The 16,485-nt window shown below is 41.0% G+C and overlaps 1 protein-coding gene across 1 annotated transcript in view; it reads left to right on the top strand.

Annotated features, from left to right (window-relative positions):
* LOC119900192 (trafficking protein particle complex subunit 8-like) overlaps window positions 1-16,445 on the top strand; it is a 96,766-nt gene extending 80,321 nt beyond the window's left edge. The window contains exons 8-18 of the mRNA XM_038714950.1: window positions 133-248; window positions 381-531; window positions 6,254-6,354; window positions 7,577-7,682; window positions 8,850-8,981; window positions 9,283-9,507; window positions 9,934-10,039; window positions 10,934-11,128; window positions 12,116-12,288; window positions 12,431-12,505; window positions 16,407-16,445. Of these exons, the coding sequence (XP_038570878.1) occupies window positions 133-248; window positions 381-531; window positions 6,254-6,354; window positions 7,577-7,682; window positions 8,850-8,981; window positions 9,283-9,507; window positions 9,934-10,039; window positions 10,934-11,128; window positions 12,116-12,288; window positions 12,431-12,505; window positions 16,407-16,445 (1,419 nt within the window). The remainder of the gene's footprint in view (window positions 1-132; window positions 249-380; window positions 532-6,253; window positions 6,355-7,576; window positions 7,683-8,849; window positions 8,982-9,282; window positions 9,508-9,933; window positions 10,040-10,933; window positions 11,129-12,115; window positions 12,289-12,430; window positions 12,506-16,406) is intronic.
* Window positions 16,446-16,485: the final 40 nt, after the last annotated feature.

The raw sequence follows: 16,485 nt of genomic DNA on the forward strand, positions 1-16,485 counted from the left end.
ATGTGCCACTTTTATATTAACAATCAATAAAAAAGTTCAATCAATAGTAACACACTCACAAATCTGAAAATGCACATATGGATTGAGACACAGTTGCAGACACAGACACATGATCTGCCTCTCTGTCCACAGCTGGTCTCCAGGAAAGGTCTGAGCCGGTCTCTGTTCACTGCAACCAAGAAGTGGTTTGGTGGAGGGAAAGTTCCAGAGAAGAGCATCAGTGAACCAAAGAGCACTTTTGGCCTTCTGTAAGCTCCCTGGCACCACACCATCATCATTTCATATGACACTTCATGAGGGTCCCCATACATTTATACACCATATTATACCTTAGACACTGTATACATTGCTGGTTTGATCTTTTACATCTCTGATGTCAGATATCCCCCAGAAGCCCCTGAGCTACAGATCAGGAAGATGGCTGACCTGTGCTTCCTGGTTCAGCACTACGAGCTGGCCTACAGCTGTTACCATACTGCCAAGAAAGACTTCCTGTCAGACCAGGCCATGCTGTATGCTGCAGGGGCACTGGTGAGTATACACACATTCTCATACACATACTTGTCCTTATGTGAACCATATGTTTATGGCATAAATTCCTCAGCCCAAATCTTAAAGCTGCATTAAAGAAGCCTGTTCTGAAGCAGGTCTTTCTAACAGGAAGTTTAACTTCAAGATGAACATTTCTGACTGCAATGGTCACACTGATTTTATTTTTTTTTGCTGTGTGTGAAGTATAGATGAAACGATTACCGATTTAACGCTAAACCATGGTAAAATTTCCAATTATTATTACCATACGCATTTTAATTACCATGGTACGGTTAACCGCGCTATTAAAATCTCACGGCAAACACTGTACAGCGCCCAGAAGCAGGCGCGCATGCGCAGAATGCAGCGTGATTTTGTTTGGGTCAATGACAACACGGTGGAAGACAACGCTACGGAGATTTCACTCTGGAGTCTGGTCGTATTTTAGTTTTTATGAGAGCGCTGAGGGAAACTTGATAAAAGAAAATGACCTTATAGTGAACCTTGACCTTGACCTTAGAGTGAGTTAACTTTTAGCTTTGGTTTGTCTGTCTGACATGCTAACAGCGTGTAAACTGAAGCTCTGTGTTGCTGCTGTTGTAAAAACGCTACACGTTCTGTTGCAGTGTGCGTCGACAGAGTCTATTCGTCCCATGTCCTCCAGACCAGACATTTACTCGTCGTTTAGTCAACCAACCAGCATATCTAGAAACGCTACAGACTCCTCTGTATTTATGTCAGTTTTTGGGCTCATTACAGTTACTGTCACTTTCATCTTCTAAAGACTTATTTGTTTTCATGTAATTGTCCACGGGATCATTGTATTACCTATATAATATAAAATCTTGATAATGCACACTTTGATTTTCATATGTTTACAAAAGGTATTTGCTGTTATTTTATTTTTTGTGCAAACAAAATGGCAATTGTATTTGTAGTTTTCAATATAAAATTTGTTGAAATGGTTTCAGTGTGTGTATCAGTACATTTTAATCTTTTTCGGCACACTTTTACAATACCGTGATAATACTGATAAACGTGATAATTTTGGTCACTATAATCGTGATATAAAATTTTCATACCATTTCATCCTTAGTGTGAGCTTGTAATCTCCAGTCAAATCAGGTTGCGCCGAGGTTTTGCTTAAAGTTCAACTCTGGTAAACTTTGGCACGCAAATTTCACAGAGAGAAGCAGAGAGTCCAGGATATAGGAAGTTAGTTGTGTCGCACCATTCAATTTAATAGAACCCTGCTCTGCTAAGTACAAGTATAAACTGCTCCACTAACATGATGGAGCATGGCCGGCAGTCAGACAGAAGTGGATACAATACATTCCTTTAATTGATTTTGTTAAGTTACATTGCGGTTAGTGACAGAAAGCACAGTAGTCACCATGTCCCCAAACTTCCATCTCGACTTGTTTTGCAAGGATGCCCCTGCAGCACAACAGCAGCAGCTGCAGTTCTCAGTCAGTGTCTACATTTGATCCATTCAGTACTACTGTGTGCTGTGCATTTTAACTGCGCTCTTGGCTTAATACACAATCAGTATCTCACAAAAGTGAGTACACCCCTCACATTTGTTTAAATATTTGATTATGTCTTTTCATGTGACAACACTGAAGAAATTACACTTTGCTACAATGTAAAGTAGTGAGTGTACAGCTTGTATAACAGTTTGCTGTCCCCTCTAAATAACACATCACACAGCCATTGATAAACCGCTGGCAACAAAAGTGAGTGCAACCCTTAAGTGAAAAAAGGGGTGTACTCACTTTTGTGAGATACTGTAGCTACATCTGTACATATGAAGAAAACTGACATGTAAGCTAAAAAAGGCACAGGTTGCAGTGTCTTTAATGTTGTTTTCAGTTTCAGTATTACAATTAAAAGTGTTTTACTCATATCACTGGGGGAATGCACTGCCATAGTTTAGCCAAACTTGTAGTCATAGTGTAACAGTAGCACACTAGAAAGCAGTCATAAAGTTTCACAGTAATATCTAGCAGTAGAAAACATAAACACCATAAGCTTCTGCTCATTCCTAACCCGATAAGGCTTGAACAGAAAATCCCATTCGTTTTTTCAATTTAATTATATTTATACAGCACCAATTCATAACAATAATTATTTCTTTGCACTTTCCATAGAGAGCAGGTCTAGACCGTATTATTTCTTATATCATTTACAGACACAACAATTCCCACCATGAGCAAGCACGTGGTAACACAGGCAAGGAAATACTCCCTTTTAACAGGTATATCCCCAAGAAGAACCGTGACTCACTTCTGTAATAATATAGAGTGGGCAGCCATCTACCTTGACTGGTAATGAGAAGGTGGGGGGGTGGAGCAATGACAACACACAGTACCACAATGCAAATTCCACATAAAGATGTAAAGTCATAGATAGTGTTAATAATATAAATACAAGTTAATATTACTAAAAGCCAGTGGTGTAGTCTACGTGAAACGCAGGTATACACCGTATACCTACTAGGAACGGTCAAAGATTTCCGTATACCCGCTTAAAATAGCGAGATGATACGTAACAATTTCGTTTTGTGATACGTTCATTCATAAATTCACCCCCTCTGTGTTGTGAAGCACTAAACTGACGTTTGGGACTTCTGTTGCCTGTGATCTGACGTCACCTACCAAACAACATCACAGTTACGTGGCACTCGGTGCAAATTTGAAGTAAACTAATATGAATCACTAAAGGAGATGTGAAACACGAGCAAACTCAAGCCACACTCTTTTAGTGTTTTCGTAAGCCTGCAGCTGAATCTGCTGCCGTTCCGGGTGACCGGCTGCAACAGATGACACGAACGTTATCGTTACTGAAACTACAGAAAACGAGCCAGATGAGGCTGATGCTATCGTAACGTTAGCTGGTGAGTGAAAGTAGCATATACGCTATCATTAATGCTATCATTATTGGAACTGTAGCAGCATTGTTGGTATAATGCACTGGTCGGCAATAGGCGGCCCGCGGGCCAGATATTATTGCTGGCCGGCCAGTTCTGGCCCGCGGGCCGCCTATTGCCGACCAGTTTGGTGAGTTTTCAATGTTTAGGCCACCAAAATTGAGGTTACTTTGCAGAAAAAAAGAAAAATTAAAGCTGCAAGAATGTGTTGGACGGGCACTCGCACGTGTGGCGGCCAGATTGCTTTGATAGCAGAAAAATAAAAAATAAATACATTGGTAGGGGCTGATGCTGAAATAGATCTCAGTCATGACAGCAACACTTACTCACATAATAACTTCCTCTTAAGTGATTGTGCGTACAAAATAAAAGCGCGAGAACGTTTTTTGCAGCAATGCTTCATGTTGAGTTTATTGAGAGCATTGAGAGTTCTGAAGGACATTCGAAAGAGTCTCTGGCGTACTTGACACACCTCTGTAAAAGCCGTCAGTAAACATGTGATTGGATTCCCCTGAATTACCTCAGGGAAAGCGTCCATAGGTTTATGAATACGGATCAAACGCCGGGACGCACACGCACTGCAGCACGTGCTTTGTTGCGAGAATGTGAAAAAGTATCCAAAAGGCCGATCGATTTGTTTAACAAGGTAGAAAAAAAAGTCAGCCGGAATTTGGGATCGATCATTCAACATGAGCCCTGCACTCTACCGACTGAGCTAAACGTGTGCATGAGTATCCAAGGGTTTGAAAAAATTTGGCCCGATGTCAGACTTATTTGCCGACCCCTGGTATAATGTATTGCATCTAGAACTAGTTAACTTAACTAACGTTAATTTGGTGGATCAATGAATGCGGGACTGTGTGTGTTTGGTAGAAGTAGAAGTTTCTGGATGCTTGCTCATGCATTTAAGCTGATACAGTAGGCTACATAACCTTAGTTTGACGATGATTTTGGAAGATAAGTGTGCTTGAGATGATGTGGACCACTGATTGTGTCCTTACTGTTAATAGTATTCTGTAATGTATGAGTTTTGGTGATAGAACTGCACATAGGCTTATGTTCAGATGTAACTGCTACTGATAAGCCTCAGCTTTCCAGTATTGTTAATTTATAGTTGCAACTATGGTGACCAGACTTCCTGAAAAATTCGGGACAGTCCTGAATTACGAGCAGTTGTCCTGACTCCTGTCCAGTTGGTCCCGAAAATTAGACTTAACATGAGTTTTGATTATAGCCTAATTAATCATAAAATACTGATCGATGTGTAGTTCTCTTGCTCCAGCAGGGGTTACAAGTGATCTGTACATTGTGTCAACAGCGTTGTTATAGCCACAAAGTAACACTCGTGCTCTTTCCCCCCTTTTCTTTTCTTGTGGTTAGTGGAAATAAAGCTGATGATACACAGAGCAACTTTTAGAGCAATCGTGCAGGGCAACGTTGCCGTCAATTGTAATGAGTAAAGATTACTACCGTAATCTCCTCTCCCCACCACTCAGCCACCCGCCCCGCACCGCCGCTATCCATTCAAAACATAGTCGGACTTGCCATTAGCAAGACTGCCCAGCAACATTGCTCAAAAAGATGCCCCGTGTATCATCAGCTTTACAGTCGCGAAGACAGGGAAAGTGTAGCTTCATGCAGCCATGGCGGAGAGATCTTCAATTAAATTTTATTTATATAGCGCCAAATCACAACAACAGTTATCTCATAGCACTCATAAAAGAGCCGGTCTCGACCGTACGATATATATAAATTCAACATGCACCGTTGCACAGACAGATGTGACACTGCACTGATGAAATTAATAAAATAAAAATAATAATTAGGTAAAAGATAATCATCTACCCACTGTGACATATCCACAGTTGTATTTTTCCAGGTGACTTCATGAACAAAAATAATTAATTTTAGCATTGTGTTTTGATTTTCACGTGTGTTAATGTTCATTGTCACTCAATGTACCGGTAGCCACGCTACCCGAATTTCACCCATTCTCATCTGGTCACTGTAGTTGCAACTAACATTCTTAAATGTGCATTGAAAATTGCGGGCTGATAAAACCTGTGCTCCAGGGACCAGATTCATATAACATCTAAAGCTCCACTAGACATTAGAAAATCAGTCAGTTCTCCCCATCTGCAAAGGTGTCATTTACACTGGGAATGCTGGGGACACTTTTTGAAAGCATTTCTTAAAAATGTTATGAAAAATAGCTTGCAACAAAAAATGTGAAATAACAAATGTAAGTGCTATGAGAAAGTTTTTCACAATAACAAGAATACAGAAAAAAAACAGATCTGCATGGTCCCAAAAAAATACTCTTTGCAGTGTTGAAAACACATAGCCTAAGCAGTCCTTCAGAATGCTCTCTGTTACATATACATGCATACTGTTTGTGAGTGTGTTGAGTATGAGGCTGGGAGGTATACTCACAGTACACTCACTACAAAAAACTAGACAACACCACTGCTAAAAGCGATATCAATAATAATGATAATATAAAGGACTATAAAAATAATCATAGCAGCGGGTGTCGAGCAGGAACAGGGAGCATCATGCGTCCCGCAACCACAGATCCAGACTCTGCTTCTTATCAATGCAGTGTTTCAGTTGTAAGAAGAATAATGTGTTTTGTCTTCTTCCAAAAATCACATAATCTCACTTTAGCTCCTGAATGTTAAATCATAATCATGGCGTTTAATTTTCCTCAGTCCTTCTATTCTCTCTGTCTTCCTTTCGTGATTGCTCCATCTGTCCTCATGTTCCATCTTTTAATCCTGCCACCTTCTATAGGAAATGGCTGCAGTGTCAGCCTTTCTGCAGGCTGGAGCTCCCAGACCATATCCAGCACACTACATGGACACCGCAATACAGACGTACAGAGATGTCTGCAAGTATGACCTAATTACATAATTATTTCCTGCCTGCTGTTTCAATTTAAATAACAGGTTATTGTGCTATTTCAGTGTCACTTAGAGACACACCTAAGTGAATGGGTTTTTTTTTGTGCACCCTAATGAAATTTTCAGTTGCTTAGTATGTCTGTTTTCATTATTTTGGAGTGTACCTTTATTTTGTCTCCGGATGTGTTATCCAGGAATGCATTTAAAACTTGTTTTGTTACCTTTGACTGCAGGTTTTTTCCTGGCTCACAAAGGAAGTTTGGTGGTATCCAGAGTGTGTTTCAGTGCTCACCACTGTGAGCCAAGGCCTTTCTCATTTTTCAAACTCTTTGGTTGTCAAGTGCATCTATGTTTATTCTCAAGGGTTTGGTTTCATAAGTCGAATCTGATTATAAAACTATCAAACACTCGATAAAAAAAGCCAAAATATATGCTGTTTCTGAATTTTACCAGATCAGGTGGTCCTTTGCAAATACCACTTCCGGACTTGGTTCAGAGGTGGCAACTAGTGTCCTTAAAGCAGCAGTAGGAATTTTTTTTTAAATGACTTTTTATCAAATTTGAAACTGAAACTATATCCTGACAGCAGTACATGAGACAGATAATCTGTGCAAAAAAATCAGGTTCCTCTGCCTCTTCCTACTGCTCCTAATGCCATTTGCAAAAATCCACCACTCCCTGAACAAAACCGCTGCCTCTGAATCCTTAGGAGCTCTGCCCTGGGCGGCCAGTCACTGGAGGTGCGTCTTTGAGAAGACAAGTCAAAGCGAGAGGGGCCGGGTTCTTAGCGAGGCTCTCGCTGTGGAGAGTGAGACCTAGCTGGGATGAGTTTTCCAGGCTCTTTATTTTGGGTTTGGTAGGTGGGGCTTAGCAGAGTGATACGACCTGCAGAAAATGACCTGGAAGGTTTTGCAGTGAATGTTCTAGGCTCTATCTGGTATTTCACTCACATAAGTCATTGATGATCTGCACTTTGTACTGTATGGCCCCTCACATGAGACCAGTTTAACTTAAGGGGCTCTTGCTCCAAATGCTCATGAAGCTTTTAAACCCCTCTTCACCAGTTTTCATTTTGAGGACACAACATTACAATGTTTTAAATAAATTAGCATATTCCCCTTTTCAGTAATTCCTTTTCTATCTGTGGCAATTGTCAGTGTCTGTGATCTTGATCCAGCACGTAAACATTTTTTCTCCTGACTTCCCTCAACAGGAACATGGTGCTGGCTGAGCGCTGTGCTTTACTTAATACTGAGATACTCAAGAGTCAGGGCAAATACTCAGAGGCTGCATCTCTCCTCATTAAGATGACCAGCGAGGTGAGGAAACCCACATAATTTGAATTATGTCTGGACCAGATGTACTGCAAAGTTTTTTCCACTTTGATGAAAATAGGGATGCATGTACACCATACTCAGGTAGTTCCCATATATACACTTGTGTTTACTTGTGTGATAAATTTATAATTTTCTATTATGTACTGCATTGGCTCTTTCATAGTGATGTCCAAATGATAATTTTTATACCTTTTCTTTTTTACAGTGGACACAAATGATCCCACAATGCAATGTATAAAGTTTTGTAAAACTGATTTTAAAAAAAAAGTTAAATACAGGCTACAACAAAAGAACACATTTAAATCATTTTATTAGGCCGATTGAAGAAGAACATGTAGTAGGCTATAAAAAAAGTTAAAAGTGATAACGTGTTGTTTTAGTCCCGCTACCGGCAATAGCGCTCATCCCGTGTGTTCTCCTTGAACGCCAGTCCGTCTAGTATATTCCCATATTCTGCTCTGGACCTGCTCAGTTCAGTTTCTCAGTCTGGACTCGGTACGGTTCCAACCTGCTCTGCACAGCAGCCACCAACTTGGTTTGGCACACACCTAGTCTTCTGCTTTTCCCTGGCTCAATCTCCTGTCCATTCAACCCCGCAGTAAATATTCCTCTTTTATCTAACTCCTCATTCTCTTAGTCCTGCACTATGGTCTACTAGCCTAGACATAACACAGTTAAAAAACAAAGTTTTGGTAATAATAACTTGCTGTTTTAATTACTGTCTCTCTCACTCTCTCTCTCTCTCTCACACACACACACAGACATTAAAGAGCCGCCATTATCTCTCCCCCATCGGATTCTCCCTCATTCATGTCATTGCCAGAACCTCTTGGGTGTTTATCCTTGTTTTGCTGTTCTGCTTATATTTATCAAATATGTAGCTGTCGCTTGTGACAGCCAGCTTATCCACAGATGTTTAAACAGTTGGACCCCTGTTAATTACTATCGAAGCTTCGAAGCACATTTCGGGCCAGTGCTAACTTCCACACGAGAGTAATGACCTGAGTTCATTTACAGTTCTGAATCCAGAAGCCTAAGGAGTTACTCCCTTAACTGTGTTTTTATATCATTCATAGAAGCAGAATTATAAGTAAGTAAAATTGTACAGGATTATTCTGCTTGGATCTTTATTTTACTGTTTTTGTCCAGGACTCCGACCTGCGCAGTGCTCTGCTGCTGGAACAGGCTGCTCATTGCTTTAATAATATGCGTAACCCTATGGTGCGCAAGTTTGCCTTCCATATGATCCTGGCTGGTCATCGTTTCAGCAAAGCAGGACAGGTGAGCTGTTTAGCAATCATTGATCCTTGTGGTCTAACTTGACACTGGTGCCGAGGATCTCTAAACAAGTTTATATGCGGTGATATGCCTGTCTATGACACAGTGGTTGTCCCCATTTGGATTTAGAGTCTGCCTCCTACCACCTTCCAAGTCACTCTGTTATGTTTCTCCACACTATTTGATTGAGTTACTGTTAGCTTCCTTTCATTTTGTGCTCCTCATTGGTTGCCTTGTGTACCTCACAACCTCTTTTTTTTTTTTTTGTCCTGCCACTTGTCGTCCCTACTGGCTCTGCGTGTAGAGGAGGCATGCACTTCGATGTTACTGCCAAGCCATGCAGGTGTATAAGGAAAGGGGCTGGTCTTTAGCAGAGGACCATATCAACTTCACAATTGGTCGACAGTCCTTCACACTTCGCCAACCAGAGAATGCTATAATAGCCTTCAGACAGATCCTGACCAATGACAGCAGGCAGACGGCCACACAGCAGGGCGCCTTTCTCAGAGAGTATCTCTATGTCTACAAGGTAACTACAGTTTGTGACCATGTCTCTATGCCAAATATGCTACTTTTTATTACAGGAGACTGTAGTAAAGTAAAAGTGCCCACATCCATCCATCCATCCATCCATCGTCAACCGCTTATCCTGCATATAGTGGGGGCTGGAGCCTGTCCCAGCTTACATCGGGCAAAAGGTGGGGTACACCCTGGACAGGACCCCAGTCCATCGCAGGAAGTGCCCACATGCATAGATAAAAAACAAAAAGCAAAACATCATACCCTAATAATTATGTAGACCAGACACAGACATACATAACAGTATCACCAAGTGACTGAAGCCATATACAGTCACTGAGTAAGTGCTTAGGAAGTACACACAACAGAGAGAATAGGTTCAGAGGTAAAACACAGGTTGACACTTAAATAATGGAGTTGTGTGTGTGTTTTTCAGAGTGTGACAGGGGGAAATGAAGTCAGCCTCCCCCAGCTGCCTCTGCCCTACATCCACAGCTCAGCCACAAGGGTCTACTTTGGACATGAACGCTGCCTTGCAGAAGGTAACACACTGTTTAGTAATTTGTGATCTCATTCAAGCTTGACTGAAAGAGTGGGGCTTAGTCCTCGTCACCCGTGACCATTTGTTTGGGTACTTGCTCAAGGTTTTTCATGCATCACACAAGCATAAACACCACTTAGAGTCCCAGCTGTAAGGGTTCATTTTAAGCCCCTTTTAGACATGCGCCCCTTTATGTTAATTTGATGATGCTCTCTAATAATTTAAAAAAATGAAAATGATATGGACTGTATTCATGGTTTCACTTTGATAAGTAGGGGCAAGTGTCCCTCACACTCAAGATGTTCATCATTTAAGGCTTCAACGCAAAATAAGTCCATCAGTGATGCAGCCTGCGAAAAAACAAACTTTCTTGCTTTCTTAACATTTTTAACTTATCTCTCTCTCTAATGTCTTTTTTCCCCCTTTAGTTTTTATTGATGTTTTCAACCTTTATAAACATATTAAAACCAACAATCTTGCATACAGACAAACAAGTCTAAATTCAAAATGAAATAAAACAAACGTATTTGCCAGTTCCCAGTGTAAATTTCGCCAAACAAAAACATGGCTGACCGTAACAAACTTGATATTTCTTTGCCAAGTCTGCACTCCTTTGAATCGTCAGCATGGCCCTTGTTAATTAAAAAGATGTCCATTGTAATGAAAATGAGTGATACATACATGTTAACTGTGTTCCCGTCTAGCTATATCCAACGGTAGTCTGCAAAAGTCAGTAAATGGTTAATATATTTAAACATAAAAGTAAAATACAGTAAAATATTTTCTCTGTTTTCCACAATGCCTTTGGCTGTTTTTAAGGAAAGACTTTATTATTTACATTAAATATAAAAACTAATTATCTGTTTTTCACTTAATTTATGTCTGATGTGCGTAGGGGAAAAGCAGGCAGCAACTCATGTGTCCCTAGACCAGGAATATGACCAGGATTTGGCAGCTGTGTGGTGCCACCTAGAGGAGCAGCTTGTGGCTGCCGCCAATCATGGGGCCATCCCTGTAAACTTCCAGCCCACCCAGTGCTGCCTGAACAGCCAGACAGACAACTTGCGCCACCCACTAGCTGTAGTAGAGGGTAAGAGGACATCAGCAGGCACAGTGAAACTTTATTTTAATGGTACCTAGGCTATTATTTAGAAATACTCTGGAACTATGTACTAGGTATTTTGGTGTTCCGACATATTGTTTTAAAGAGGTGGTATTATGCTCATTTTCAGGTTCAAAATCCTATTTAGGGGTTGTACCAGAACAGGTTTATATGGTTAAATAACAGAAAAACACCATATTTTTTTCATACTGCACATTGCTGTAGCTCCTCTTTTCACCCTGTGTTAAAGGCTTCGTTTAAGCTATGGAGTGATTCATCTTGTCTCTAAATGATCTTTTTTGGGAGTTGCACATGCGCAGTTCCTAATTAAAGACTAATAGCCAATCAGAAGTAGAGAAGGGTGGGTCAGCGAGAAGCCCGTAAGCAGCTTACATTCAGCTGGAGGCTACATGTTGCCGACCAGCTTGGCAACACAGACTGGAGCAAGAGTTTCAGAGTGGTGAGTTATTAATCTGTAACAAAAGTATTTTTCATCCATAAAGTTTTAACTGAGCTCTGTCTCTACATCACAGTAACAACTTCATGTCCACTGACTGCCTGGAGGGTAGCTAGTGTTTGGAAGCGAGAGGACGTGTGTGCTGCAGCTCAGAGTTTTTCCACTGTGTTTTTGATGGCGTGTCAGACTAATGCTTGGCGAGTGTTATAGGAGGCGCATTTAGCTCAGGGATGAAAGGGAAACAGCTGGACTGCAAACAAGCTGTTTCAGGCAGTTCAGAGCAGAGTTTTCTGTGGGAGATGGGAAGTCCCTTTGGGCTGGACTTCGGGCTTTTTCGCTTTGCAAACCTATTACCACAAAAAAGGTGTAGAACTCAATAAAGGAGAGGGAAAAAGCATAAACCACCTCTTTAAGAATGCTTGTCATAGTATAAAAAATATGCCACCCCATCACTATCTAATCAAATTGAACTGAATTGTGCCTGCTCAGTATACCCTCTTTCTGTCTTTGTCCTGCAGAGCCAATCATAGTGGAGGTGATGTTTAGGAACCCTCTGAAGGTTTCTCTGGCTCTGTCCAACCTCTCACTCCTCTGGAGGTTCACTGCCGATGGTGTGTCTCCATTGAAGGAGAAGACCACTGAAGAGTTGGCAGGAGAGGCCATCACCAATGAGGAGACCATGACTCCAGGGGTGGGCGGAGTAGACAGATTTCCTCTTAAAGATTGTGCTTTTTATTCAGCTATGATGGATAGATGCAACAAAAACCCAAACTACGATTTTCATGATCTCTTCTTTTTGTCATGGTGTCTTCAATATCTGTTTACTTTTGCAGATGACACAGAAAGATGATATTGTCACCACTGAGGTAATCCTGGAGTTTCATATGGGTCCAGAGGAGACCAAAATGGTAAGGTGCTCACTTGACTCTCTGAAGGTAAAGTGTGGGGTGTTTGACCAATCAGAATCAGCTATATTATTGGTCTAGTCGGTGTACACATAAAAAGAATGTGACTCCGGTTCTTCGTTGGTCTCAATGTACTTACACAGGAATACTGTAGAAATACAGCTAAAAACTGCTAAGTGTAAAGCGAGTATGTGCTACAATGAGCTGTCTCTAGTATCGCCAATCCCTCCTGGAGGGGTATCTCTCCAGGAGGGGTTGGCGATACTATAGACAGCTAGATTTTGAAAGTACCCAACTGAAAAGAATGCTTAATTTTTTTAAATTATTATGCATGCATGACAAAACTATTGATCTGTTCTATACGAACATTAAGGAGAGCTTCTTTTCAAGGATGAAGACAAAATTAAAATTGCTCAAAGAGCTAAAAACAATCAGACAGGGCAACTAAAAACATAGGGTAAGGTGGAGGGACAGATGTCAATTAGAAATACTCGGGTCCCTCTGGGATGGTATGAAATCCATTACTGGCTATGGAACCAGTAATAGGAGCCCCCTCAGCTCTGGGATTAATGTTGATGAAGCAAATCATTTCTTTGCTAGGTTTCATTACCTTGACTTTTCTGCTGCTCACAAGAGCATTCTTTCATCTCTGGCATCATGTGGTCAGGAGGTCAGTAGCCCAGCTATCTTCTATTCTATTCTTCTATTCTATTAATTTTGACGCCGTCCGACAGCTGCTGAAACTTCTCAAACATAATAAAGCAGCCAGACTGGATCCCCGCACCCTGAAAGTCTGTGCCGACCAGTTGTGTTCAGTACTTCATCTTCTCATTGTCATCATCAAAAATTCCAGTGATATGGAAAACTTCTTGCCTTGTACCAATTCCCAAAAAAAGTAATGTGTCCTGTTGTGACGTTATTAACTTTCACCCCATAGCGCTTACTTTGCATATCATGAAATCCTAGGTCACTTGTCTAAACAAGTGTCGGCCTTTCAAGATCCTTTGCATTTTGCATATAGGAGGGGTAAAGGAGTTAACGACACTCTCATTTTTATGCTGCATAGCTTTTATAGTAATCTTGAATCAATGGCCAGTTCACTTTTCATGATTATGTTTTTTGATTTTTCTAGTGCTTTTAACACTCTTCAACCACACATTTTAGCCCAAAAATTAATTTATTTTAAATTACACAACACCACTACTCCTGGGATTTTAGATAAGCTCCTGTTACATCCCATCACAAAACAGGAGCACCACAGGGCACAGTTTTATCCCCTTTTTTATTCACCCTCTACACCGCTGATTACGGGCATATTAAGGTGTATTGCCACTTTCAGAAATTTTCTGATGACACTGCCCTTGTTGGTCTTCTTAATAGAGTTGATGACCAGGCCTGTAATAATGAAGTTGCCTCTTTTGTGAATTGGAGTCAAACTTTTTACAACTAAATGTTGGTAAAACAAAGCTGCATTATTGATTATAGGAGGAAGGAGTAGGTTCTTCCTGTGATCATCATAGATCAGCAAATCGAATTTGTCTCAACATATGAATATCTTGGTGTTTGCCTTGATAGCAAATTAGGCCCAGTCATGGCTGTTTTTCCTAAGGAAATGAAGATCCTTTGATGTGAGCAGAATTTGCTTTATACTTTTATCAAGGCACTATAGCCAGTGTTCTTTTTGTTGTGGAGGCAGCATTACTAGTGATGATAAAAATAGGATCAATAAGTTGATTTAAAAAAGCTGGCTTTGTGATTGGCCTTACCCCTAATTCAGTGGAGGTCATCTTATGAAAGAGAACGAATGCCAAACTAAAGAATATCATGGATCTTGTAGGCCATCCACTCCACATTGTCCTTAAGACACTTAGTTGTTCCTTTTTAGTGGCCAACTGAAGATGTTACGGTTTTCTACTGAACCGCCATCCATGCAGATATTATTCTTACTCTGTTTTCCCATGATAACAGGGTAATTATCTTGAGATCTCGAGATAACTAATGTTGTTTTTCCGTGATAACGCAGTAATTTCCTCGGGAACTCAAATAACAAAACAGTAGTTTAACACATGGCTCGGAAGGAACGTTTGTCAGTGATAATTTCAAAGGGGTTTTCAGTGTCACTGGTTAGCTCAGTTGGTAGAGCACAAGACTAACTCTCAAACGGTTGCGTGTTCAATCCTCACAGAAGACCATTTTATTTCCTTTACCTTTTTATAATCCTCTTCCACAAAGATTTTACGAGACTCTTTCACATGCTCACAATAAAGCACATGCTAGACTGTGTGCGTTCTAGGGATTGTCCACATCCATCAACCTATGGAATTTTACCATCATTCCCAGGCAGAGGATATTCCTGCACCTCTCATTCAGGGGAATCTACGTATTTAACGTTACACATTTCCTGATGGCTCTTTCAGAATATTTTACGTTTGGAAATGTATGATTGGATTCCCCTGACTGTCTTCATAACAACTTTGTTGAAGAGGTGATGAGGATGATAAGAAACAAAAATTAATTAGAGGGGAAGTCGAACACGCAATCCTTGGATTACGAGTTCTGTGCTCTACCAACTGAGCTAGCCAGTGATACTAGAAATTTTTCTGAAATTATCCTAAAGAAACGCACCTGCCGCCCACTGTATTCTATGTCAGAGCCTTTGATTTATTGATTTCTGTCAAGATGTAAGGAGAATTTCAACAAATGCTTCTAAAATTAACTGCCTACCCTCAGCTTTAGGATCCATAAGTTTTGTCTTATGGATTTAGTGGCACAAGTGGAGCAGGGATCATCAGCCTGATGAAGTATCAAATCCCCAGCAACAACTGGCTAGAATGGTTGAAAACATAATCCTCAATTGCTTGTTAAACAATCATGTCAAATAAGCTGGTATGCTGTTCAATAAAACTGTCTGGCCATGTCTGAAAATTTCCGACTTTAGCGACTTACAGACTCCATACGTTTTCATGCATTCAAGGAACTAGGTCACTCACAGGATCACTTTATAGGGGAAATTGGACTATGTTTGTGTGCACAGTAGTAACATGGTGTAGCTGCTACTGTAGTTGCCCTGCACAGAGTTCCATCATAAATTTTCCTGTACAGACCAGCTTCTGGCTTCCTGGCTTGCTTGCCTGCCCTGTCCTCTTCCGTAGCGTCTTCAATATAAACAATATTTCTCATACAGTCCCACAGCCCCTTCAGCCCCCCACAGCAGTTCTTGAATGCTTGTGTGTCACAGGCAGGCTGGCAGATGCCTTAGGTCCATCACACTACCGCATTTAGATGGAGAGTGTAATTAGTTAATGAACAGCTGCAACAATTTGCTCTCCCAGGCTTTGCTCCCCCACCTCTCCCGTCTGCAGCTGCCAACCATGCCCACCTCCACGCATGGTTACTGTAAATTTTGCATTTAGATGCAGCAGGTCAGCAGTATTATCCATGTCTGAACTCTATCGGTACATGCTCACTTTTAAAAAGTCACATAGAATCCAGAGTACATAGTACCTGGCCAACAATTCCGCTTTCTCCAGAAGAAATCTAGCAGGGGAATCAGGCTTCTCGAATTCCTTCCCCAGTTAGAAAATTAGGTTTCTTGTATATACAAAGGTTAGGAAATTTGGTTAATGCAGAAAGTAGACAGTAAAACTGGTTACTCCTGAGCGCACATCTGTGTGTGGTGTGTGTGTCTGTGTGTTGTCTGTTTGTGCTGTGTGCGTGCACCCCAGATGCTCATATATCTGCTTACATCTGGAATAGAAATGCATAAAGAGCAACTCTTGGAAATCTCCAGCAAGTAATTATCAGAACTGGACATTCTTTGGCTCCTAAGATACATAAGATACATCAGGCTGAACAAAAATGTAGTTATGTTGCTGCTAACGGTCCCTGTGACATTTGATCTCAGGCTCGGCTCAGGCTGCTGCCACAAGAACTGGCCAGCTGAACATTGTGGGTGTAGTGTACAACCTGGCTGCAGCCTCCTC

Source organism: Micropterus salmoides, unplaced genomic scaffold (assembly GCF_014851395.1).
Source record: "Micropterus salmoides isolate LMB-PRFRI ecotype aquatic unplaced genomic scaffold, ASM1485139v1 Ms_hic_scaffold_13, whole genome shotgun sequence".
NCBI classification, from domain to species: Eukaryota; Metazoa; Chordata; class Actinopteri; order Centrarchiformes; family Centrarchidae; genus Micropterus; species Micropterus salmoides.